The sequence below is a fragment of the Pleurodeles waltl genome, chromosome 1_2 (genome assembly GCF_031143425.1).
Source record: "Pleurodeles waltl isolate 20211129_DDA chromosome 1_2, aPleWal1.hap1.20221129, whole genome shotgun sequence".
Lineage (NCBI taxonomy): Eukaryota > Metazoa > Chordata > Amphibia > Caudata > Salamandridae > Pleurodeles > Pleurodeles waltl.
Genome location: NC_090437.1, coordinates 600561072 through 600587823, shown reverse-complemented (window position 1 = coordinate 600587823; position 26752 = coordinate 600561072). Strand labels below are relative to the sequence as shown.

The 26752-nt window shown below is 41.5% G+C and overlaps 1 protein-coding gene across 2 annotated transcripts in view; it reads left to right on the top strand.

The window, feature by feature from the left end:
* Positions 1 to 26508, top strand: part of INTU (inturned planar cell polarity protein) — a 361378-nt gene extending 334870 nt beyond the window's left edge. For both annotated transcript variants that reach the window (XM_069242352.1, XM_069242349.1), the window contains exons 15-16: positions 19983 to 20140; positions 25873 to 26508. In XM_069242352.1, the coding sequence (XP_069098453.1) occupies positions 19983 to 20140; positions 25873 to 25984 (270 nt within the window). In that variant the 3' untranslated portion in view covers positions 25985 to 26508. The remainder of the gene's footprint in view (positions 1 to 19982; positions 20141 to 25872) is intronic.
* The last annotated feature ends 244 nt before the right edge of the window (positions 26509 to 26752 follow it).

Genomic DNA, 26752 nt, shown 5'->3' with positions numbered 1-26752 from the left:
ACTCACAACAAAATGTAAATACCTTGAAATGAACTGCACATATTCAACAGTCAAGAAACCAATTTGAAGCATACTTTTTTGGTAATTCTTAAATGTAATGGAAACAGTGATTTTAGTAGGATTAGAACAAATCAAGACACTTTACTTGGTGATGCAAAAATAAATATTCACAGAAACCCGATTTCCATTCATTTATCATTTGTGTGTCATGGTTTTATCTATAAAACTGTATGTCTGTGCACACTTCTCCATTTCAATGGAAGATAGCCTGTCTGCAAATGATGCACAACCATACAATGCTTTATTACATTAAAAAAATCGCCCGCCTCATGTCCATTAAAGTTGGGTGGGTCTTGAAAGTTAGTCGGACTAAAAAGTTTGGGAAGTACTGGTGATCACTTTATTTCTGTGACACCCAACATCAGTAAAGAAAAAAACAAGAACATTGGGACCTCATTGTAGGGTAATATATAATAGAACAGCTCCCTGACACTCCTTTATTCTCTATCCCATCCCAGGCAAAGTTGATCAGGGCTACAAACACAAAGTATGCTGCAAGAAGTGAAGAGAATGTGTTGAAGAACCTGCAACAGGAAATAGGAGCGGAGTTTTTGTCTCTCTCTCTCTCTGTCCCTCTGTCTCTCTCCCTCTATATAAAACCTAGTTTCCATAGGAAGTGTTTTTTGTTTTGCTAATAACTTTGGTGCTGTTTGAGTAATTTTCACGAAATTTTCAAAACTAGTTTGCCTCTCACTTCAGCTGCTATCAATAAAGTGTTGGGAGGCTTAGTCAATCGGGGGCAAAGAAAAGGGGGACGGGTGTCCCAAAACCCATTTTCCCCATGCAATTTCTCATAGGGATTTTAGACATGACTACAGCCAAACCACTCAACAGAATTGCACCACACAGTCCCAAGAACAAATGCACACAAAAAAACATAAGGGGGCAATTTAGGAGTACTCGGACCTCCTAAGTCTGGTGATGGAGCCAGACTCTTTTTCATTTATTTATTTTCATTGTGCCACAGATACTCAGTAAATTTTTCTGAAAAACAAGTGCAGTCTCCCAAGCTTGTTTGTTTATTTTTTTAAGCCCCAGGTGGGCTAGGTTCTGGGGGGGCACACGTAGCCACCTTCCCTTGGAGGACAACCATAATAGTAATGGGGAGGGAGGCTGCGGGTCCCCCTCCCTCCCTCGGCCAATTTCAGTCCCATAGACCCCAGGGCCTGGCCACAAAAGGAAAGGGGAGGGGGCCATGCCTGCCTCTCTCCCGGAGCCAATAATGACCCTGAGGACCCCATCCCTAGGGCCGGCTCCTGCTGTGCCCTGGTGTACTCACCCTGGGGCATAGCGGTTCCCCTGTCTGTCCAACCTGTTTCAGCTCTTGCTTAGCAGGAGCAATTTCAGAGCTCCACCAGGGCACCCATGCTTTGTTGGCAGATCCGTGGGGGATGAGGTCCCAGGGCTGAAATCAGCCAGGCGTGGGGGTGGGGCTGCATGCCCCCTCATCCTCATTAACCTGACCCGACCCCAGGTGATGGGGTCCCTGGAGCTGAAATCGTCCCAGCAGGGTGGCCACATGCCCCTCCCACATTTTAACAAGGCTGGGCCCTGGGTGATACGATCCTTCGGGCCGGCGAAAGAGGCTGTCTGGCACTCTCACCATAAATATAATGGTGGGCCCCAGGGATGGAGCCCCTAGGGTTAGAATCCGACTTGGTAGTGCCACATGTTCCCCTTTTCCCACAAAAAGTGCTGGGCACCGGGGGATGTGGTCCCCAGAAAGAAATTGGCCCGGGGAGGGGGACTGCATGCCCCCCTCCCCTAGAAATGTAATGGTGGGTCCTGGCAAAAGCAGCCTGAGGAAAGAGGTCCTGTGGCCCCTCCCCCCAAAACATGCACTAGGCCTCGGAGGGATGGGGTCCCTGGGGCTAAAAGCAGCCCTGGGAGTGGGCCCGCAGGTTGGCTGCCTTTGGGGGGGGCTTGGGTCACAGGGCTGCCTGCAGGCCAGGACTTGTGGCCAAGTGCTGAGGACAGCCGAATGCTGTGCATGGTGCGGGGTTGACTGCATGCGGGAGGTAGGCCGCGCACGGCCGAAGGCTTTGCATGATGAGAGGTTGGCTGCCCTTCCCACTTTTTTAAATAAAAATATAAATTCTATTTGTATTGTTTTTTTGTGGGGAAGCCCTAATCCCCTCTTTATTAAGTACCCTTTGAGGGTTTAAAGTGTTACATTAATATATATATTATGTTCGATGGCATGTGTAGCTGCATATACACATGCTGTGCATACGTCTGCCATCTAGTGTTGGAATCGGAGTGTTACAAGTTGTTTTTCTTCGAAGAAGTGTTTTTGAGTCACGGGATCGAGTGACTTCTCCTCTTCGGCTCCATTGCGCATGGGCATCAACTCCATGTTAGATTGTTTTCTTTCCGCCATCGGGTTCGGACGTGTTTCCTTTCTCCCCGATAGTTTGAGTCGGAAAAGTTTAAAAACTCTCTCTTTCTCGTCGGTATTGTTCCGATTGCATTCCATCTTCCATCGACACTTCGGTACCGTCGGATCAAACAACTTTACTTGCCCTTCGGGGGCGCCCATGCCCAGCTCGGGCCTAGTCGGGCCGACCGCGTGGAAGCCTCATGGACCGGATTCCATTCCGCTTTTGTCCTCGGTGCCACGCTAAATTCCCCTACACAGACCAACATCTCGTCTGTAATCTCTGCCTTTCCCCAGACCATTGGGAAGAAAATTGCGAGGCCTGCAGATCCTTCCGTTCTAAGAAAACGATCCGAGACAGAAGAGCACGGAGACTCGAGATGGCATCCAAAAGCACCGAGCGTCTCAACGTCGAAGAGGAGGAGATCATGCAGACTGCTGTCTCCGTTCGAGGATCCGACTCCGAGCAGGAGTCTGAGGAGGACAGACCGGTCACAGCAGGACAGGACGTGAGTAAGCCTGCCCCTGTCCCAGCCAAGCCCAAACATAAGGCCTTGGGGACGCCACTGCCGGAAGGCCACGGCTCGATCCGGAAAAAGACCTTCGGTGACCAACCCACAACTTCGGCACCGAAAAAGGCCACTCCTCCCAAGCCATCGGACTCGAGCCGTAGCTCTGTCTCCGAGCCCAGCAAGCATCGATCTTTTGAGTCAAAATCTTTTTCAGAGCCGAGACCATCCTCAACCCCCACTTTTTCGATACCGAAAAAACCAGCTTCGGAGCCAAAAAAGCCTGTTTACACAAAGGAGCATGGACTTTCACAGGCACTTAATGAAAGTCATAAAGCTACTGAGGAACATTCACAAGTGGAGGCAATGGATGAAAGGCAAGCCAGGATTCACATCCATAAAGAGACTGGCAGAATTTTAACAGCACCTCCTCCAAAACCAAAGAGGAAATTAGCCTTTCAAGAGGAATTGGACTCTGCACAGCCTCTAGCTAAAGTGCCAAGAACAAAGGAGAAACCTCCACCTCCTCAGTTTTCTCCTCCTCAGTCTCCACTTCACTCTCCCCATTTACTTATCTCTCCCCCTACTAGTCCTACACCTATGCAATCATCAGCACACTCATTTGATTCGCAGCAGGACAATGTGGATCCATGAGATCTTTATGATCCAGACCCCATTCCAGACAACAACCCAGATTGCTATCCCTCTAAGCCTTCACCACCAGGGGATCGTACAGGCTACACTCGGGTCATAGCTAGGGCAGCATCCTATCACAGTGTCGCCATGCATACTAAACCATTAGAGGATGACTTCCTTTTTAATACACTCTCCTCTACACATGCAACTTATCAGTCACTTCCCATGCTCCCCGGCATGTTAAAAAATGCTGATATACAAGGAGCCAGTAAAAGCAAGAATAATCACTCCTAAGCCACCTCCTTCTGATCCTGTCTTTATCACTCAACAGTTCCTTTCAGAAACCGCAATTTAGAGGAGGTTTTAAAACTCAGGCTGCAGAGGCTTCCACCTCTCATCCAAAACAAGGACAGCAGTACTACTCAAGAGGGTCATTTAGAGGCTCTTACAGAGGACAACATTTCAGGGCCAGAGGAAAATTTGCAGCCTCAAAGGGTGCTTCCACACCCACTAAACAATGACTTCCCAAACATCCCACAATCCCATACGTCTCCTGTGAGAGGAAGACAGCAGCAGTTCCATTCTCACTGGCAAAACATCACCACAGATCCATGGGTACTCTCAATTATCCACAATGGCTATTGCCTAGAGCTCATCTCCTCTCCACCAAATATTCCCCCTCGTTCTCATATACTCTCTCCAGAACACACTATTCTACTAAAACAAGAGGTACAATCTCTGTTACTCAAGGGGGCAATAGAAATGGTTCACATCTCACAGCAAGGGATAGAAGTATACACGTTATACTTCCTTATACCAAAGATTGATGATACTCTCAGACCCATTCTCGATCTCAGACCTCTAAATCTATATATCCTGTCAGGACATGTTCACATGGTCACTCTACAGGACGTCATTCCCCTGTTACAAAAACAAGATTACGCGTTGGATCAAAGGACGCTTACTTCCACAATCCCATACATTCAGCTCACCGCAAGTATTTAAGGTTTGTAATATCAGGCAACCACTACAAATTCAAAGTACTACCCTTTGGAGTAACAACTGCACCAAGAGTGTTCACAAAATGTCTAGCTGTAGTAGCAGCATACGTCAGAAGATACCACATACATGTCTTCCCTTATCTAGACGATTGGTTAATAAAATCCAGCACCATTCTAAAATGCCAACAACACACACATTACACAATAGATACCCTACACATATTAGGGTTCACACTCAATTACCAGAAATCTCAACTTTGGCCAGCATAAATTCAACCTTATCTAGGCGCAGTTCTCAATACTCATTCAGCATTAGCCTACACAAATCCACAACAGATACAGGATTTTCAATACCTTATATCCCAAATGCAGGTCAATCAAACTTACGCAGTAAGATTTGTCATGAAACTATTGGGAATAATGGCATCATGCATAGCAATAGTACCAAATGTGAGGCTAAACATGAGACCACTGCAACAGTGTCTCTCACATAAATGGTCTCAGGCACAGGGTTGATTACAGGATCTAGTGTTGTTAGAATGCCAAACTCACAAATCTCTGCAATGGTGGAATCACAACAATGTAAACAAGCATTTGCAATGCAACAGGTCTCGCATTTCTCCGAGTTAGAGCTATTAGCAGTTGTAGACTCCCAACCAGACTTTTCTTGCCTCCTTAAATGGAAAAACAAGCGCTAAAAAATGGAAATGGAAACGGTCTCGCGTTTGCTTGAGCAATTAGCATTTTAAACGCCTAACCAGATTTCTCTTGCCACATAATTTGAAAATGAAAATAAAACAGTTTCACATAACCAACAGGACTTTTCTTGCTATATAAACTGAAAAGTAAAAGTTTCACAAAAGCGAGCTGATGGCCGCCATCAGTGCAAAGCAGACACACAAACGGAAATAACAGTTCACTCGCAGTGAAACCTATCAGCAAAATTGCAATTATCTACGTAACCGGCAAAAGTGCAATTAACTATGGAACAGGGTTGATGTTTGATGTCATGCAAAGTGCTCGACTTCTGCCAAGCGAGATCGCGCTGCGAAAAAATGGGAGAAAAGAGTCCACAAACCGGAAGAAAAACAGCGAGCCTCCTATGTTTTCAGTACTTGGTCGCTGTGCTCGAGGAGGGCTAACCACCGGAAAAGGCATGACGTATGCATGCCTTCCACTAATGAAAGCAAGCAGATTTTAAAAGGCAAGCCCACGAACCAATGAAAGACACTGACGTGACATGGGTGGGGCTCCGAGCCCTTTTCTAACTACTACAGCGTCTCGCAAGCGATACGCATGCGTTGGCGCATGCTATCGCAGACTCGACCCTAAAAAGGGTCAGCCATTTCAAGACCCAGTGCCACAGACCATAATCACAACAGAAGCGTCACTGACAGGCTGGGGAGCCCATCTCAACAATCTAATGATACAAGGGGAATGGGACCCAATACAAAAATCTTACCACATAAACCACTTGGAATTGTTAGCGGTGTTCTTAGCCATCAAGGCATTTCAACCACAGATCATACACAAAAGAAAAGACAACAATGTATTATCTGAAAAAACAAAGGGGAAACACTCATCCCAATTGTCCCTTCTAGCTCAAACAATATGGAAATGGGCAGTTCACAATCTCATTTTCCTGCTAGCAGAATACATCCCAGAAATACAAAACCAGCTAGCAGACCTTCTAAGCAGGACGCAGAAACAAATACACAAATGGGAGATTCACCCACAGGTAGTTTAATATTACTTTCAAATGTGGGGAACACCAAACATAGACCTTTTTGCAACAAGCAAAAACGCGAAATGCCAAAACTTAGCATTCAGAAACCCACACCCTCAGTCCAAGGGCAATGCTCTATGGATCAACTGGTCAGGGATATCTGCTTACACATTTTCCCCTCTCCCATTAATTCAGTTTCTGGTCAACAAAATGTGTCACACTTCCTTCATAATGATACTCATAGCTCCCACATTGGCACGCCAACACTGGTACACGACACTCCTAGATCTGTCAGTAGTACCACATCACAAGCTTCCAAACAGACCAGACCTGTTAACTCAGAACAGAGGTCAAATCAGGCATCCCATTCCCAGTGTGCTCAACTTAGCGATTTGGCTCCTGAAGTCATAGAATATGGATACCTCCACCTTCCATTAGAATGTATGAACGTTCTAAGGCAAGCACGAAAACCAACAGCCAGACAATGCTATGCAAATAAATGGAAACGGTTTGTATACTACTCTCAACCTAAAAATATAGATCCACTTAAAGCATCAGTACTAGATATTGTGTGTTATTTGCTTTATTTACAAAAAGCAAATCTTGCCTTTTCCTCTATTAAAATTCATTGAATGGACATATCAGCCTACCTACAAAACATAGAGCATACCTCTCTGTTTAGAGTTGCTGTCATAAAAGCATTTATGGAAGGAAAAATGCCTTATTCCACCCAGAACTCCACCAGTTCCAGCATGCAATCTCAATATTGAGCTCACAAGACTTATTGGTCCTCCATTCGAACCCATGCACTCTTGCTCTATTCAGTTTCTAACATGTAAAGTTGCTTTCTTCGTAGCAATTAATTCCTAAGTGAAATTCAGGTAGTTACTCCAGAAGAACCTTTCTTCTAAGTACACAAAGTAGTACTTAAGACAAATCCAAAGTTTTTGCCTAAAGTGATTTCACCTTTTCACATTAATCAGTCAGTAGAACTGCCAGTCTTCTTTCCACAGCCAGACTCCACTGCTGAAATAGCTTTACACACTCTTGATCTTAAAAGAGCTGCAATGATTTTAGGAAAACTAAATAACTTTTTGGTGCTTTTCAACAACCTCATAAAGGTAATCTTATTTCAAAACAAGGATTGGCTGGATGGATTGTAAGATGTATTCAAACATGCTACCTTAAAGCAAAAAGCAACTTTTAATAACTCCAAAAGCACATTCCCCTAGGAAAAATGTTGGCTTCCTGGCATTCTTAGGAAATATACCAATGGCAGGTATATGCAAAGCAGCCACATGGTCCACACCACATAAATTCACGAAGCATTACTGTGTGAATGTGTTATCCAGACAACAAGCCAATGTTGGACAAGCAGTGTGAAAAACACTATTTCAAACTACTTCAACATCTACGGGCTAACCACCGCTTATTTGGGAGGAGAACTGCTTTTTACTCCATGCACAGCATGTGTATCTGCAGCTACACATACCGTCTAATGGAAAATGTCACTTACCCAGTGTACATCCGTTTGTGGCATGTAGTGCTGCAGATTCACATGCGCCCACCCTCCTCCCCGGGAGCCCGTAGTCGTAGTAGTACTTATTTGTACATATTTATATACATTTGCATGGACATCTTATTTACTTTTTATATGTCTATAGTTGTACATACACAATCTTTCACTCCTTACTTTACCCTTCTGCTGGAAAACAATCTAACAAAGGAGTCGATGCCCATGCGCACTATCACCGAGAGGAGTCTTCACTCGAAGACTTCTTCAAAGAAAAACAATTTGTAACACTCCAAGCCCAACACTAGATGGCGAGATATGCACAGCATGTGAACCTGCAGCACTACATGCCACAAACAGATGTACACTGGGTAAGTGACATTTTCCATATATATATATATATATATATATATATATATATACACATATATACAGGGAGTGCAGAATTATTAGGCAAATGAGTATTTTGACCACATCATCCTCTTTATGCATGTTGTCTTACTCCAAGCTGTATAGGCTCGAAAGCCTACTACCAATTAAGCATATTAGGTGATGTGCATCTCTGTAATGAGAAGGGGTGTGGTCTAATGACATCAACACCCTATATCAGGTGTGCATAATTATTAGGCAACTTCCTTTCCTTTGGCAAAATGGGTCAAAAGAAGGACTTGACAGGCTCAGAAAAGTCAAAAATAGTGAGATATCTTGCAGAGGGATGCAGCACTCTTAAAATTGCAAAGCTTCTGAAGCGTGATCATCGAACAATCAAGCGTTTCATTCAAAATAGTCAACAGGGTCGCAAGAAGCGTGTGGAAAAACCAAGGCGCAAAATAACTGCCCATGAACTGAGAAAAGTCAAGCGTGCAGCTGCCATGATGCCACTTGCCACCAGTTTGGCCATATTTCAGAGCTGCAACATCACTGGAGTGCCCAAAAGCACAAGGTGTGCAATACTCAGAGACATGGCCAAGGTAAGAAAGGCTGAAAGACGACCACCACTGAACAAGACACACAAGCTGAAACGTCAAGACTGGGCCAAGAAATATCTCAAGACTGATTTTTCTAAGGTTTTATGGACTGATGAAATGAGAGTGAGTCTTGATGGGCCAGATGGATGGGCCCGTGGCTGGATTGGTAAAGGGCAGAGAGCTCCAGTCCGACTCAGACGCCAGCAAGGTGGAGGTGGAGTACTGGTTTGGGCTGGTATCATCAAAGATGAGCTTGTGGGGCCTTTTCGGGTTGAGGATGGAGTCAAGCTCAACTCCCAGTCCTACTGCCAGTTCCTGGAAGACACCTTCTTCAAGCAGTGGTACAGGAAGAAGTCTGCATCCTTCAAGAAAAACATGATTTTCATGCAGGACAATGCTCCATCACACGCGTCCAAGTACTCCACAGCGTGGCTGGCAAGAAAGGGTATAAAAGAAGGAAATCTAATGACATGGCCTCCTTGTTCACCTGATCTGAACCCCATTGAGAACCTGTGGTCCATCATCAAATGTGAGATTTACAAGGAGGGAAAACAGTACACCTCTCTGAACAGTGTCTGGGAGGCTGTGGTTGCTGCTGCACGCAATGTTGATGGTGAACAGATCAAAAAACTGACAGCATCCATGGATGGCAGGCTTTTGAGTGTCCATGCAAAGAAAGGTGGCTATATAGGTCACTGATTTGTTTTTGTTTTGTTTTTGAATGTCAGAAATGTATATTTGTGAATGTTGAGATGTTATATTGGTTTCACTGGTAATAATAAATAATTGAAATGGGTATATATTTATTTTTTTGTTAAGTTGCCTAATAATTATGCACAGTAATAGTCACCTGCACACACAGATATCCCCCTAACATAGCTAAAACTAAAAACAAACTAAAAACTACTTTCAAAAATATTCAGCTTTGATATTAATGAGTTTTTTGGGTTCATTGAGAACATGGTTGTTGTTCAATAATAAAATTAATCCTCAAAAATACAACTTGCCTAATAATTCTGCACTCCCTGTATATATATACACATATACACAGTGAAAAAAACAAAGGCTACAGGGACATTATAGCTAGTCTCCCACTTTAAACGTACAAAACCATTGAAATTCTCCAGTTATAGTTAGTTACCTCAAGTAACTATAACTTGTGCCCTAAGGTGACTATAATTTGCGCCGCCACCATCCACAGTTTTTTCATCAAATTTGTAGAGTAATTAGCAGTGCATGGTGAGGGCGCGAGTTATAGTTATCTTAGGGCACAGGTTATAGTTACTTCAGGTAACTAACTATAACTGGTGTATTTCTATGGTATTGTACGCTTAAAATTTGAGCCTAACTATAACGTCCCTGTAGCCTTTGTTTTTTCAGTGAATTCCTATGTTTTTTTTGTTTTTTTTTAACTCAGTTTCCTAACCATAACGTCTCTGTAACCTATGTTTTTTTTATTTTTTTCGGTGAATTTCTATGATTTTTTTTAACGTATAGTAATTTTCATTACTATATGTTAATCCAACCACTTCCTTCGACTGTGCGTGGCGGGAATTGGCCGTGGCCTCTCTGGGTGTGAGAATAGGTGTGAGCAGGTGTATCTTGGGGTAAGAGTGGCTGTCAGATTGTCTGGGTGTGAGAAGGCATACATTAGTGTTTTAGTGACTGCATCTGTGTGTGTGCGGGTCTGTGACTGGGTGCATGAGGGTGTCAGTGGGTCTGTGAGTGAGTGGGTGCATGAGTGTCTGAATGGGTTTTTGAGTGTCTGACGGGGGTTGTGAGTGTGTGGGTGCAAGAGGATCTCAGTGGGTCTGTAAGTGGGTGCATAAGTGTCCGAGTGAGTTTGTGAGTGGGTGCATAAGTGTCCCAGTAGGTGTATGAGTGGCAGAAAGATTGAAAGAGAGTGAGAGAGACCACCTTTTTAGGCCTTGATGTATGATCTACTTAGAATGACATGATTTTGTTTAATTTAAAAATGAAAATGTATTTTTTATTTTGAAAAAAAAAAATCACCTTTACAAATGTTTACATAAAAAATAATTTCTTTAAAAAAAAAAAAAAAGGGAAACGAGCCCAGCTGGTTTCAAACCCTCAGTGCTCAGTGTGAAAGTCCTTGGCTTTCAGGCTGAGCTATCTTTTTATTTTTTGTTTTTCAGCCTTCTTTTTTCACCCTTCAAGGGCTATCTGGGACAGTGGGGGAGCCCTCAACAGCTCCCCGGGGTCCCTATATGTATATATATTTTTTAAATATTATATTTCAAAACAAACCCTTTACGGGCTGACTGGGAGCGGAGGGGGAACCTTAAAGCCTCCCCGCATTCCCTTCAGCAATCAAAAAGCTGCTTTAAGTAGCAGCTCTGTGGTTGCTGAAGCATTTCATCTCTGTCCCCTGCCCCCCCCCCCCCTGAGTGTCATAATATCACTGGGGAGGCCCCTCCTCCCCCCTTCCCCCTGGCATATACATTATAAGACGTGGGGAGGTGGCAGTCCCTGGGGCAGTGGGAGGGGGCTCGGCATCCCCCCACATATCATAACAACCCTGGGGAGGTGGCAGTCCCCAGAGCAGCATAAGGGCATGCGCCATCCCAGCTTCAGCCGAGTCCCAAGATGGCTGACAACACTTCTGTTGTTGAAGTATTATCAGCCAATCAGAATTCTGCACAAGATTGGGAGGGGTTGCAAATCTTTTGCATATATATATATATATATAATAAAATAATCCTCAACAGATGGAACGATGACCATCTGACGGCTGCACCAATCCCATTAATTGAATCTCGACCATTTGAACGAAATCATATTCAGCAATGCCGAATTGTTTTAGATTGTATCGAATTTATTGCTTGTATATATATATATCTCAAAAACTACTGAATGGATTTACACCAGATACTAAAAAGGGCTCTTTCTGGACCAAGAGCTACCTCTCTGCCAAATTTGGTGTAGTTCCTTTCAGTGGCAATTGTGCTTTTGCTGTTCAATTTTTCCTATGGGAATTAACATTGGAAACTCTCTCTGAATTTCACCCCTCCTTTATCTTGGCCCCCCACTTGACAGATCACCCTGAATTTCTCCATACAGCAGCTCACGTGACTGGTGAATTTTTGGGGAAACTTTTGTTAAGATTCGTCAAGCGGCGCCAAAAGTTTTAGGCAAGCAAAAAACAGCTTTTTCTATAGAAACTACCTCCCAACTATAACTACCTACTGGTGACTGCCAGTAGGTAAATTTCCTCATATTCCCATTCCATTGATGCGGCGGCACCAAACACCTCAAGACTCCACTGCAGGTGCTGACGTGATTTATTCAAAGTACATCTGGAGTCCCATAAAACATCTGAAAGCTGTGCATTTCTGAGTGCAAAGGTACACAAGTTGAAAATACATTTCATGGCCGACGCATCAAACCCTCATGGCATTGACAGCAAAATTATATAGTCCTTCATTATGCTGCTCTATATAGTTTCAGAAGGATGTGCAACTCAATTCACACGCCATTAATATTATACCGTGATCCCATCAATCTCTAATATAAACTATTAGCAAAATATATTGTTCCACAAAAATGGTTATTATATAAACATCACCGGAACTTCGAGTGCAGCACATTTCTTAATTCTGCATTTTTTTTATCATTCACATAATCTGACTGCTTCCTATTAAGTTATATTACATTAATTTTTATATACTTTCAGAGTGCTGCCATTCCATTTAGTGAATGATACATAATGCACTATCCCAAATGTAATTATGTCACTGAATAACCTCCCACCATAACATTACATATGGGGCCAGATGTATCAAACAATTTTACATTTGCAAATTGCAAAATTCCATAGTTTGCGAATGTAAAATAGCATTTCAGGATTTATGAAAGGCATTCGCTGTGCAAAATAGCGATTCCCTAAAATTGCAATTTCCTGAATAAGCAGTCACAAATAGCGAATACCTATTTGCGATTACCTATGCACGTGTCATGCATTTCCTAAAAGCAAACTGGGCATTTAAGAAATGCAATTACCACAAAATCAAATTTGGTAGTAACCCTGTGCAGTTTTTAAAAATGCATTTTTTTAAATGCATGTAGTGCAAACATGCCCCTAGGGCCTGTGTGCAGTTTACATGTGCACATTTTTTTTGGGGGTGTGCATCAAAGGGGGCCTTAGGCCACCAGCACCCTTGGATTTGCATTACCTAAGTTGCAAATTCCTAATAGGAATTGGCAAATTAGGAAATGCAAAACCATTCGTACCCATGGATCTTCAGGCCCATAGGGATGAATTGAGTCCCATTTCCTAATAGCGGTTCCCTAATAGCGATTTTTAAGAAATCGCTATTAGGGATTCGCTATTTTCTTACATCCCATCTTGCATTTCTCAAATAGCGATTTCTAAAAATGTGTTATTTAAGAAATGCAAAACGGGTCTTTGATACATCTTGCCCCAAGCTGCATTACTGTGTTGTGTCTTTTAAAGTAACAAGTACTGAGTTCCATATGTATTACTCTCTAAGGCGTTGCTCGTTCTCTAACGTCATCACCAATAGAGAGGGATGTTTTCTTATTTGCATCAGCATAGATACTGCACCTCACTTCTAAGACAGGGCAAACCATTATTTGTCAGTATGACACCACCTATGCAAAAGCATTGTAACCTACAGCAAGTATGTGTGGGGGCAACGTGTTCAGATAAATCAAGACTGAAAATAAAGTGTCATGTGCTCCTTCGGATTACAGAAGAAAATCTGCAGTTCCAAAATATTATGACTCCCAATTTGCAGAGCCAAATAATTCAATTAGGATGTAATAAAATTCATGTGATAACATTGTCAGTTTAACATTGTCAGCAAACCTGAAATTAGGATGACACGTATATGCCAAAATTATAAAGCTAAAATCTGCAGTCTGAGTAAATAATAGTCTGTGCTTAATCGCACCATGTAATTAAAGTAAAGTGCCACATGCTTTGTCCAATAACAATGTCAATGAGCCTTTCAATTTTAACAACAATACTTATGCCAAGGCCAGTCCTAAGCTCAGACATATCCTCCATTAAAGTGCATTATTAAAGCAGCATTATTGCTCTCAATTAGGCATGTTATGATCTTCAATTGGATTATAAACAACAGAAATTCTGCATAATTTCTAATTTGGATTGAATTAGTAGATGTGCATTTTAAAGATTAAAGTGAAATATCATACACTCATATTAACCATGGCCAGTCATGATTAAAGACTGTGTTCATAAAAGTTCTAAATTGGGAGGAGTCATTATGTGTGTCTTATGAAAGTAAAGTCATAGCTTATTCAGAGATTGAGATGGAATATCTAGCATTCCTGTCACCCATAATGAACCATTATTAAAGGTTACATATGGAGCAGATCAAAGGATTTCATGAAGGTCAAAGAACATCATATAAGATCAAATTTCAGCTCCTGGCATTTATGTTTAGGACCCATGACTTCAAACAGTGCTGCCTATGTCTATTAAAGTGTTAAATGCTATGACGAGGATATAAATCAAATAAATTCCCGAGACCTTAAAGGGGTGGCTGCAACTTTCTTTTCAGGTTTTGGTCAGCCAATTACAGTGCTTATACTCGCAGGCGCATTTGTGTAAAATTTGTGAATTATTTGCAACCTCAGATATACAAATTTATTTTCCCTTTAATTTCTGTACATATTATGTCCTTGATGAGATCTTGAATGGCATCTTTGATATCCCTGAACCGTTTGCAATAACATTATTAATAAGAAAACCGTGCATGGCAAGGGCGCAAGTTATAGTTACCTTAGGGCGTGAGTTACACTTACTTGAAAGAACTAAACTTTAACTGTTAAATTTGTATGGTTTTGTATGAGTAAATTCAGAACCTAACTATAACGTCCCTGCAGCCTTTGTTTTTTTCTGTGAAAAAATCTATATGTATGTGTGTGTGTGTGTGTGTGTGTGTGTGTGTGTGTGTGTGTATATATATATATATATATATATATGTGTGTATATATATATACATACACACACACACACACACACACTCTCTCTCTCTTGCGCTCTCTCACTCTCTCCCTCTCCCATCCCCCGCTTTAACTATACTTATCATGCGTGGTAATGGCACCAGAAATTTCATGCATGGAAAGCACTGCGTGGTAAAAACATTGTTGTAAAAGATGTTTCCTATCAACAATCCATTTTGAAATGTGCGCATTATCACCACTAAAGCACTGTTCATTCTCCATCAGTTTCACAGGGATCAAACATATAGATATAACAAGCCATCTCATGAAATCATGTTATTTCGAAAGGACTCTTTACTTCAATTACATGTTTTCTATCAGTGGCATGGTTTCTTTCAAAAGCTGTTAATTCAGCAGGGTAAACAATGGACTTAGCACATCTCCAATTGCAATATGCATTCCAGCAGGAAATTTCAATCCAAAATTACATTCCTTTAGTATTGGGTACACAATTAGAAATTATGGCATTACACGGGAAGTAAATAGAGAAGTGCACAGAAAGGCACAAGTAAAAACCCCAAAAGGGATCGAGAGAAAACAAAAAGAACAAAGGCAAAAACCCCAAAGTGGAATGGGATAATAGATAAAATAACTTAATCTTCACACAGAAGGTAATAAACAAGAATTGAGAGAGGTGCACGGGGGTATATTGATGCAACTATTCCTTAATAGTAATATAAAATACATACTGCTGCCTGGGTTTTTTAATAACCGCTCTGTTTTTCACTGGTACAGACTTGGGAGCAAATTGTCTATAGTACACATAAACTGTTCAGCACCATTGAGGAGTCCTTGACCCTTTTTCTTCTAAATAAGACTTCTAGGGTGCACAGACTTCACTGAGAATGAGGACTGTCCTGCTGAACCTTCATGATCCACTTGTGCACCTTCATTGATTTTCTTACCACCCCAGGTGGCTCTTTGTTGCATGCTTTGCTTCATATGAAAAACAAAAATCTGAACTATGTATTAATCCTGCCTGCCCATAAAAGCGAGAGCTGAAACGTAGAACCGGGAGGAGGAGGTGCAAAGTGCTCAGTTGCTCAGTGTCGGCACTGGTGCAGCTGTAGGTCGGCGTTGTGTTCCCTGGCATGACAGCAGGTTGGTTTATGCTAGCCTGGTCAGGTCTCTCGTCCTGTAGTGTCATCCCAGGAACATGCCAGGCTGAGGAGGGCCACAGTCATGTGCAGTTCGGCATGCAGGCAGTTAACATTTCACAAACTCAGTAAGTGGTAATCAGGAGCGAGGAACCAGGCAGAACCTGGAAAGTGGAGGTAACTGTGGTAAACAGTGAAGGAGACTGCGTAAGCAGCTAGGCTTCTCGTGCCATGCCTGTACAGCTACCCTGCCTAGTTGGGAGGGGGAGTGGATGGGAAGGTCCCTGGGCACTGACTCAGTTGAGAGCGGAGAACCGTATGAGCCGAAGTGAGGACTGCCCAGATCCTGTATCTAGGTGGAGAGGGCTTGGCTGGGGAGAAGGTGCCAGATGAGCCCCGGAGAGTTACGGTCAGGGTCGTAGTGTGGTTCTTCACAAGGGCTTGGCGGGTGAGAAGCGGTTGATTCCACCTATGTGTCTGGATGGCTGCAGACGGCAGGCGACCTTAGTGTAACTTTCATAATTATGCCTAGCATTGATGAAGAACAGAGGAGCACCAAGGTCTGGTATCCTCAGTATTTATAGAATTAAAATCCTGTGGCTTCCTTGAGGAAGGGAATACTTACCCTCACATAATTGGTGTCAGATGGGTAGATAGTAGAAGCAAAACAGCTGTTTCCTGTAATGATGGATTGGTCCTCTTGATAACAATATGGTTATGATCAAGGATGCAAACAAGGCTGCGGGGGAGGGGTCTTTGGAATATGAAATGGGACTTTAGGATTAGGGAAAAAGAAAGAAAAAGTTTGAACTAAGGGGAGTCTATGCGCAATTGTACAAAATAAGTTACATCCGTATGACCTAAAGGGGAGAAGGAAGCAACAAGTTGCTAAGATGATCCTCAACTCTGCTACAATGGTTTGTTCAAAAGAAAATCTATTAATCAATAATGAGGCTAAATTGGTCTCTTGTAACAAAGTTCCTGAGCGGAAGGCCATTCTATCTAGAGGCACAACAGCAGTCGTAATGGTCCCAGAGTCAGTTGAGGCAGCTGAGTTACTGGCTCATGGACAATTGGGGAGTGTCAATCAGGGATTATTTGATACCAATGTCTGCATCAGAGAAAGCATTAAGTAGCAAGTAATATATTGTGTCTAAAAACAACGAAGCTCACAGGTTTCAAATCAAACCCTGAATCCAACATTTTCTTCTGAATCTAAAGCAACATCTGAGGGTAATATTAGTGTGCATCAGTCCTCGGTGCAGAAGAGTAAGGACGAAATTAGTTCGGTTTGCTCTCCTCTAACTCATCTACTACAAAAGGGTGATGCAGATACCACTTGTAGAGGGAAAAGTACAAAGAGCAGTCCTGTCAGAAAGCCATCCTCACCCTCAGCCAAATGCATTGGGGCTATGTTTTGAGCAAGAAATGCCCAAGGATGTGGATAACACAATACGCGATATGTAGTCAAAGGAAGCAAATTAAATAAATGACAAAACTAATAGTTACAGAAGCTGTCAGAGTGCCTGATAAATCTGCAGGAAGATATCCCTGGTGATCTGGCGAGGTTTGATATACTAATTTAAACAAATCAGTACTGGGTACTCTAACACTGGATTGAACCCAGAATGACTGGAAATGTCAATTTGTTTAGTGCTCTCTGACAATCTAGAACTTGGCCCATTTACATAGGTGGGATTTGAAAATCTAGACTGGGGCAAGTGTTGGCATTTATTAATTGGAAGCTGGGCACTTATACGAACGAAAAGATAAATCAGTGTGTCAGTCTTGTAAAGGTGATGTTGTAACACAGCAACAAATGATTCTATTAAGCACATGAGGAAGAGTTTATAAATTCCAATTTTTTGAGTATTGCGCATCCGTAAAGTAATTGAATTGATGGACCACATGATGAAAGGTGATAATCTGCTGCTATGTTTTAAACTTGGTAAATGTTTACATATTATAACAGAAAGTATGAAATCCTTGGTTTAACAATGTTCATAACAATATTGGGTATGGAAAGGTAGTTTTTCGGTATGTCACCCTCTGGCAGGACCAGCTGGTTAAGTTATTTACCTATGTCATGCTTTAAAAGCTTACAGCTGTGATAAGTTCATTTATTGATAATTTCCTAGTAGGTTTCCCAAATACAGTATCACACTCCAATATGAAGTAAATTGACAGATTCCATATATACCTAATGTTTTGGTAAATAACTGCTCTGTAAAAATGTTTAGACTAATACTACATAATGTGGTTTAATTCTCACATCTAACAATATTCTGTTTTGCACGTGATCACTGCTGCTGGACTTTAAGTTTTAGATACTCTCTTTTGACTATTTTTCTGGAATATAAAAAGGATTTTTAATATTAAAAAATTGATGGAGTGTATTAAGATTATTATTTTATTCATACGTCATGCTTTTAATTTTGTGTTATTAACTGCTAATGTTTGTCTTGCATAAGTGACAGATTATAAAGCAATAGAATTGAACTTGTGTCATTAAATTAAAGTCAACAGTCATGACTGAAAATAAATAAACAGCTGTGATCATTTGGCGGCTGCTGCTCTTGCGCCAAGACATGCAGACTTGGAGATGCCAACCAACAATGAGGAAACAGAATTTGATTGCCTCACAGAAACAAAAAGATGAAATAAACAAGCTGAACTTGAGACAGAAAAGGCAGAACGCATCTTTCAAACAGCAAAAGTTCACTTGTAATTGTCAGCCCAGCTCCACAATGGCAGGCTCGCAGTTGACCAGGTCACCTGATTGCCTTCAGCAGCAATGCAAGCAGTAAATGGATCCAGAGGCATTTGGAAGGTGGGAATGCACTGAGTCACCATGAGCCACAGTATTGGTCTCACCTTTGCAAAAGGAATGGGATCAAGGATTCCTTGGTTGAAGAGTCTGCGTGCACAGGCCTCACCCATGTGCCAGGTCCTTGTGCAGAAATTGGTCCAGCCACTGGAAATATGACGACCACTGACTGAAAGGTGGCCAATCCCAACCTTGCTCAGGACCTGCTTGTCCAGAGTACAAAATGGCACCAGAACCAAGGCGACTACACAACCCACATATTAAGCTGCAGCTGTGGCTGACACCAGGTATCGATCAGAGCAGAAACTGTAAATCCCAACCTCGCTCTAATTCCAAACCCTGCAGCTAGAGTCCTAAACATATTATGTAAGTACAGTATAGGTGTCACTCTCTGCGCCTCAGTAGCATCTGAGTTACTTAGATGATGAGCCTGTGCTGAGCGTCGTACCAACAATGCTGTTAGGACATGGTGTTGCCTCTGGCATCTTGACCTGCACAGCATACAACAGCTCCCAGTCCTTTGGAATGCAAGTGTGTGGTATGTCATGTTTATGGATGGAGGCTGACTTTTTTGCCTTTCAATGGTTGCCCTTTCTCAATGCAGACTAATGTATAAAGAGGCAAATCTTCTGCTTGCCCCTTATCAATGTAGGCTAATGTACAGAGGTGCAGATCTTCATCGCTAACCATGAATGACACTCCTATCACTGAAGATTTATTCTGTGAACTACTCTAAAATGCAAATGACTTCCAAGGAAGCAGTGGCTGAAGGGTGGAGCTACGTCTCTCTAGTAGGCTCTTACAAAATGGTTGAAACCAGCCGGCCCAGTTTTTATTTTAATTACATACATGACATCTTGCAGGCAGGTAACTATGTCACACCAGACCTAAAGATGAAATATTCCTGATACAGCATAAAGAAGTACCACAGAGTTTGAGAGATGAACAAAAAATGCTTCTGCATATGATCTCCGTGAGAGTGAGACTAGAATTCTGAAAGCCAAGGGCAGGTGTGGAGGCCAGGGCTTGAATGGTGCTGTGCTATGTATTCATCTAGTCTTTTTTTACTTAACCTGTTCAGTGCTGGGAAAAATGATGTGTGTGGCGGCGCAAAGGCCTGTTCATCCTGGGTTAGAGAGAGGGTGACAACGTGCTAGTATCCAGACTTTGTAAATTCTTTGCTCATAGTATGAGAAGGGTAACTGTGTAAACTTCAGGTCTCTGTGAAGATCTGATAGATCTCTCTATGTTTGCAGACAAAGAAGATTCCAAATATCAAATCACATTCAGAAACCAGGAAGACCAGTTCCAGCCTTGGTCTCATAAAAGAACATGGTGTTTTATTTGAGTGTTTCCCTGAAAATTGGACGGATCAGAAGAAGTCTCCACCCACTATGACTTATTGGGTTGTAGGGTAAGAGAAAGCATAAACTGTATTGTAAATTGATAATGACTAATTTTATAGATCTGTTATTATAAATTATTTAGCATGAAATTGCCTATTTCTACAGCTGAAAGATTGAGGCATTGACACAGATAACTAGTATGGTGGCATTTTTATATGATTATATGGAGTAAAAGGACTTTCAAAGATTGAGCTAAAAGTTGACTCCTAGGTGGATTAGGACACATATTTAGTGCATGGAGCTATGATAACAGTGTGTTGTTGCAGGTGATATGGAAGGAAAAAATGAGATCAGATCACGGTCAGCCGCGATCTACTACTTTCTTGTCATCAGTCACATATGCAGTCTAACAAGCATACCCTGTCGGAAAAATTATAATTTTGATACCTTAAATTTTGCTAGAACCTGGGGGGTCATTTTTCTGGTACCTTCATGAACAGTGACCTTTCCATTCATGTGTTTTTCTGTTATCGATTACGTTTCACTAGCTTATTAGTATTAAATATTTGTATTACTTTTGTAATACACATACCATTTGCATACAACCAGCAGCTGGTGAAGTGCATTCCAAAGCTGATTTACAGTACAAATATTTAATCTGTAGAATACCCTCCTAAGTTCCCTTGCTCGGCAAGTATTCCTTTTTTTGGAAGCCTCCTTTTCAGTTTTCCTTTCAGGCATTGATATTAGAGACCTCTCAGTACTCCTGCATGGAAAGTGGCGCGCTATACATCCCCTGTTTCGATACCCTAAATCTATTTCACTGTCATTTTAAGACATAAAAGACCAGTGAGCTGGTACCATGTGTAATTCTCTGAGGTATCTAGATTGCCTTAATTTGCAATAGTCTTTTGAGAGTATGATTATGCAGAGTGTCCAATCTGTTTTGTATGAAGTGTGCCTTGTTCTAATTGGGAGGTTATCTTCTCCATAGCTAGTGTGCATCACACCAGGAAAGCCAAACGTCAACTGTAATTGTCTGAACATTGGCCCAGTAAGCCAACATGACTTGCGTAGCCACCATTAAGGCTATCGTGAATTGTTTTCTACGTAGGGATCTATAAGATCTCTGCCCAGGGTGTGGGATGTGCAACAGTATAGTACCTGGTTTTCACTTTATGGGAGATTCAAAGGCTGGGCCAATTCTGATAGTATTGCCTCCCAATGATGCACTAGTTTAGGACAGTGCCTCAACAAATTTGTCAGTGTCCCTGGTGCCCCACAGCCTCACCGGCATGATCAATCCCTCTTTTTGTCCCACTCTGCTAGTTTCTGGGGAGTCCTGTACAAGTATTGAATCAACTTCTGTTGGTTCTTTCGAATCTGGTAGGACCTGCTGGAGTCCCGGATGCTTTCATGTCTTGTCCCATTCTCTGTCTGTGAATGTTCTCACCAGTTTGACCTTCTATGCCTTTGTGAAGGGCACCCAATAGCTGTTTATTTATAACTGAGATTGCGTGTTTGCTGCCATCAGAACTTGTAATTCATTTCTCAAAGTTAGTGAGGGATCTGGGGGCCCCTCCCTTCATATCTGGATGGAGAATCCAATGTCTTATGTGAAGGTAGGAAAAGCGCTCACTTTTCAGGGAGTTTGTACTTTCGCTAGCTTTTTTAAACTACAAGCCTAATTAATATTCCTCTGAGCTGCGTGTTCTTTCGGCCTCTTTGGAAATTGTTTTATACTCAAGTATTCAATATTGCTTTTGTGGAACTCTCTCATGGTATGTCACTTAAGTTACTCATCAAACTTGTTGAGGATCTCAGCAACTACAATGAAATTTCTTAAACTTCCTGTGTTAGATGGGCTTTTAATTTTCTGGTATGTCTACTTATGCATTACCCTGCCTACAAAACTCTTACCTGTTCGTGCTGTCACAAAAGAGCAAATTAATCCAGACTTTTGAGCTTGGTGGTAAAATGCTGCAAATTCTGTACAAAGCTGTACGTTAAATAGGCCATGTTTTTCAAACCTTAAAGCATGGCTGAAGCTTTGACACCCCTCATAGTTTACTTCACCCTTGTTTAGTGCCCTGGTGAAGCCACTAAGGTTTTCTTCCAAAACCATTTTGCTTGATGTCCTCTTTTCCTCTTACGTCAGTAGCTATAGATGGACTTGCTGAAACATTCTAGTTAGGGTGGTCAAGGCACTGAGCTGCACCAGAAAACTAAATCACTATAATGTTGCATATAGATACTTTGCTGGCTCTATGAGAGTGATTCATGTGCTTTGAGGTGGCTAGTGGCTTTTACATAATGTTGAGTATATAAAATTGCTTCTGAATTGTACTACCCCATAACTGTGTTTTTCTGAGACAAAATTTGATTATAGTGCCATAGGTGCATGTCTCTTTGTTGCAAGGAACAATAGACCAGTATTCCCTGACTGGTATTTTTTTTTTTAACCAACCTGTGTTCCTCTGGACCAAGGTCCTCCCCCATGAGGCCACCGGAGACAATTACCAAAGGGGAAGCTGTCCAGTGGGAAAAAACCTCCTCTTTGCAAACCAATTACTATATCCTTTGTGTAGGCAGTAACTGCTCAATGGTATGAGGCCATAGTTGAAGCCACAGATCACTCATGCACACCTTACTGAATCACAAGCAGGAGGGAATGCTACTTCCATGTTCCTTTTTAATTTGGTATGGGTCTGTAAACCTGTTGTGCAAATCTTAAATGATTTTTTAATTCACAAAATAGATATAATACATATCAAAAAGCCAGTCTGCAGTTGCAAACTGTGCAATGTTTGAATTTTAGGGTTTGCAACCGCAAAATTGCTTGCTAAGTGAGGTCCTAAATGACCATTAGCATATGTGGCAGTTGGGTTCCATAGCCACAATGATGCCAAGGACATGGTGACAGCTAAAAATTAAATTCAGTGTAACGGCGAGTTTGATACCCTAAAATTCAGTTTTGATTTAATTCTAGTAATGTGACTGTCCCTCTACCATTTGCTAATACATGCAGGATATATTGTGTGTGTTGTCCAAATGTAAAATGAGTTTAAAAGCCTAGCTGAATAGGAATGCATTACTCTTGTTTCTGTTAAGGCAGATGTGATGTCCTCGGGATACCTGCTTGGAGATGATTAATGAATTATCCTACCCAGCTAATTGCTGCATACTAATGTCTGTTGTTCTGTGGGAGCCAATGGTATGCAGCATAATAGTCCTGTCCTTAGCAAAGTAAGAAGAAATATCACCACACATTTGGTGGTGTTTTTACACTGAAAAGAGAGACCCAGTGGGACCCTCTACTTTCTACTGTACTTTTCACTACGCCTCAGAAGGAGAATGTGGGCTAGAAGATTCCTATGATTTGTAAGTGGCATCTCTTGAGAAAACTTATGTTTTTGTCCATTGGCTGTCTCAAGATTTAACCCATTTCGAGAGACATCTTAGAGGTTAATTTAAAGGTCTGAAACATCCACAAATCCTGTGGTCTCAATAACCCTCTAAATGTGTTAGCTGGGCGTCCGCACCTAATTCCCTTTAGAACTATGGCAATCAAGAGCTGTCACACCAGCACATACCAGGGAAAAGATGACCTCTATATAGGACTACGTTGTCCCTAGACTGGCTTAAACAGTGTCTAGCTTGCTTTGCCAAAAGACAGCACTTATGAAGAAGCGTGTCAAATTGCCATTGTCCTGAAAGTGATAATACTGTTCCAGTCCTGGTCATGATACATTTATGGAGGAGTCTTGTTGCAACTGGAAGGAGCTCTGAACCAACCAAGAAAAGTTAACTGTTGACTTCCTTTTTGATAGCAGTTGTTTGCTTGAGGCTAGCCCCTTTTCTAGACTCATTTGTGAATTCATTTTAACATCAAGTCCTGGATAAGCACTACTCATCATCAATAACACTGAAATTGGAAAAGGTAGTGATGTTTGAGGGGAAGAGGAATTGAAAAGGTAAAGTATTGGATAGTATACCATATCTGCATAGCATGGTAGATTGCTGGCACACTACGTAGGCACTAGGTTGCATTGCACATATCTGTGTTTGAAATGTTCCTGACATGCTGGGAGTTTGTAATGATCATGCCTGGTGGAAGCCCAAGAAACTGAAGTTAAATGACTAGATCATCACAGCAGAATTTGGGCTGTAGCTTTGGTACAAAAAAATCCATTCATATGTCAAAGTCCAAGCTTACCAAGACAGTATAAGGATGTCTCATCTTCATCAGATACACTCAGCCCCATCCCCACTCAGATAGTTTCAACTGATGTTCTCCTTAAGAAATTTTGCACTTTATGAGATATCTCAGAGCACATCTATTGGCACTTCAGCATGCCCCATGATCATGGACCTGTCAGCTCAACTCATCACAAAGGTCATAAACCCATAGGGCAAAGCACCTGCTCACCTGGGAAGTGACTTACAAGCCAAGGTCTGTCTGTATGGGGCCCATGTGCATCTGCTGTGGTGGCGTTCTGGGGTAAGCCGGTCAGGACCCTGAAGGGGGCAGGGGCTTCGCGGACCCCAGGTTAAGAACCGCTGGCCTACGCTAAGAAACCCCTTCCACCATACTTTGTGGGGAACCCACTCCATCTGGGCAAATTCAGAGGCCCCCTCTCCATTGCACCCTCCAACTCCTAATGGGGCCTCTGTCAGAGACCTCCACAACCGTCCCACTCCATCAACGCTAAGGAACCTAAGTCCTCTGGAAATTATCAACTATCCAGGCCTACTTTAAGCAACTCGGTTTGCAATATGAAATGTTTTCATGATATGAACAAAAACACATTTCTTAAGAGCTGCTAAAATACCACAGAAAAGCAAAGTAGGAATTGTGTCAATCTGCTTTCCAGCTGATATTAGTCTAGAGCTGCCATTCAGGTCATATCAGTTTTGCACGGTCATAAAAAACACCTTGACTCCCTAATCCATAGATGTGCTCATCTGTGTAAAACTGTTAAAAAACCATATTGCATTGACAGTTTTGAAGAATCCGTTATAATGGATACCAGTATGAAGAAATTCTCTGCCAACACGCCTTACCCTGATGTGAATCACAATCTATCCATAACCCTTCCCTTGATTTGAACCATAACTCTGGCCCTAACCAGAGCCTTAACACTGAGTCTAACCATAATTCAAAGCAAAGCATTAATGCTTCCCTAAAACATAATCCATGTGCTCAACCCTAGACCTTTAGTGTTGCACGATATAACATTTAAAACAAACAAAAACCGTGCTAACTTAATCATTAATTAAAATAACGTTTCCAATGTGAAATGCATTTTCTTAATTGGTACTACAAATACAATATGTCCATAACCACTTCATTTATCATATTTGAGTCAAAATACTATTTTCTCAATACTTCCTTCTTTTTCACATATGGCCAAAATTATTAAACATGCTTTGGCAATGTCCCTTCCAAGACGCTTCTTAGGCATATGCCTTAGTAATTTCTCTTCAACATTTGAAGCCAGGTTTTGAAACAAGAACACAAGAAATCCAAGCGAGTAGAACAGTGGCTTCACCTTTTCATTTTTACATAAATGTGGCATTCACAGGTAAATTAAAATGTCTTGTAGCATCTTGATGGTGTAAAAAAATGGTTAATAATGGTTTTAAATCAAAGTCACTTAACAATATTGTCTTTATTAACGTTCATATGGTTTTCGTTGTTTCTTCCATTGACCTGTTATGGTGCACACGGTTTAATAGTGCAAAATGTAAAACATTTTAAGACATTATTACATATTCTTCTTTTGCTATTTGTTTACAGGAGACTTTTCCTGCATCCACAACCTCAGGAGTTTTATGTATGTTTTCATGACTCTGTCACAGAAGTTGCAGTAGAGCTGGCTTTTAAACTGTCCTTTGGAATAGCTACCTAGCTCTGTTTTCTGACTCAACCAGACCCAGCTGTGCCTGGGCATTTAAATGCACTTAAAATGAACAAGAAAAGGGATCAACGTGCCTTGCAGTGTTTGTTGTTTTTACTTGGGCAGGATGCAAATAATACAAGGTGTGAGCTACTTGTTTTTACAGATTAAATCTTGACTTTGCTATTTATTTTTTTAACTACTGGACAGATGAACTCTTTAAATATATTTTCATGATTGTGCAGAAGACGCATCACTTTGAAGCTGAACAAAAATGTTTTGGATCCGTTTTTCCAGTTTTGTCACTCCTGTTGTAGAAAATGTATTTAAATGTCTTTCTGAATATATGTTTTATAATTTTTTTTTTATTATCAGTATGACTGTAATGTGTCTCTTTCGAGCAAAACATATGTGTTTCTTAGTATATCTTCTTTAAAGTCTTGAGCTTTTCAAGAATGTGCACTTAAATGGCTGAATCATAAAATAATTACTGAATAACATTTTTGACCTATTCGAATAAACAAATGACTTCTTGTAGACTTGCTCTATTTGCATTTTACGTGATCACATCGTTATAGAGTTAGTAGTTTTATAATAACGAAAAATTGTCCATCGAAGTTAGGTTTAAATACTGTGACACTTGAATGTTGTATTCAGCATTAGGTTTCTTTGTTCAGTTTAGCACAGTTCACTCATTGAGTACAATGATTAACATGAAATGTTAATTTTCAGAGTTTAAGGTCCAGTCTCAATGCCGTTTGCATGTGCAAGTGGCACTTA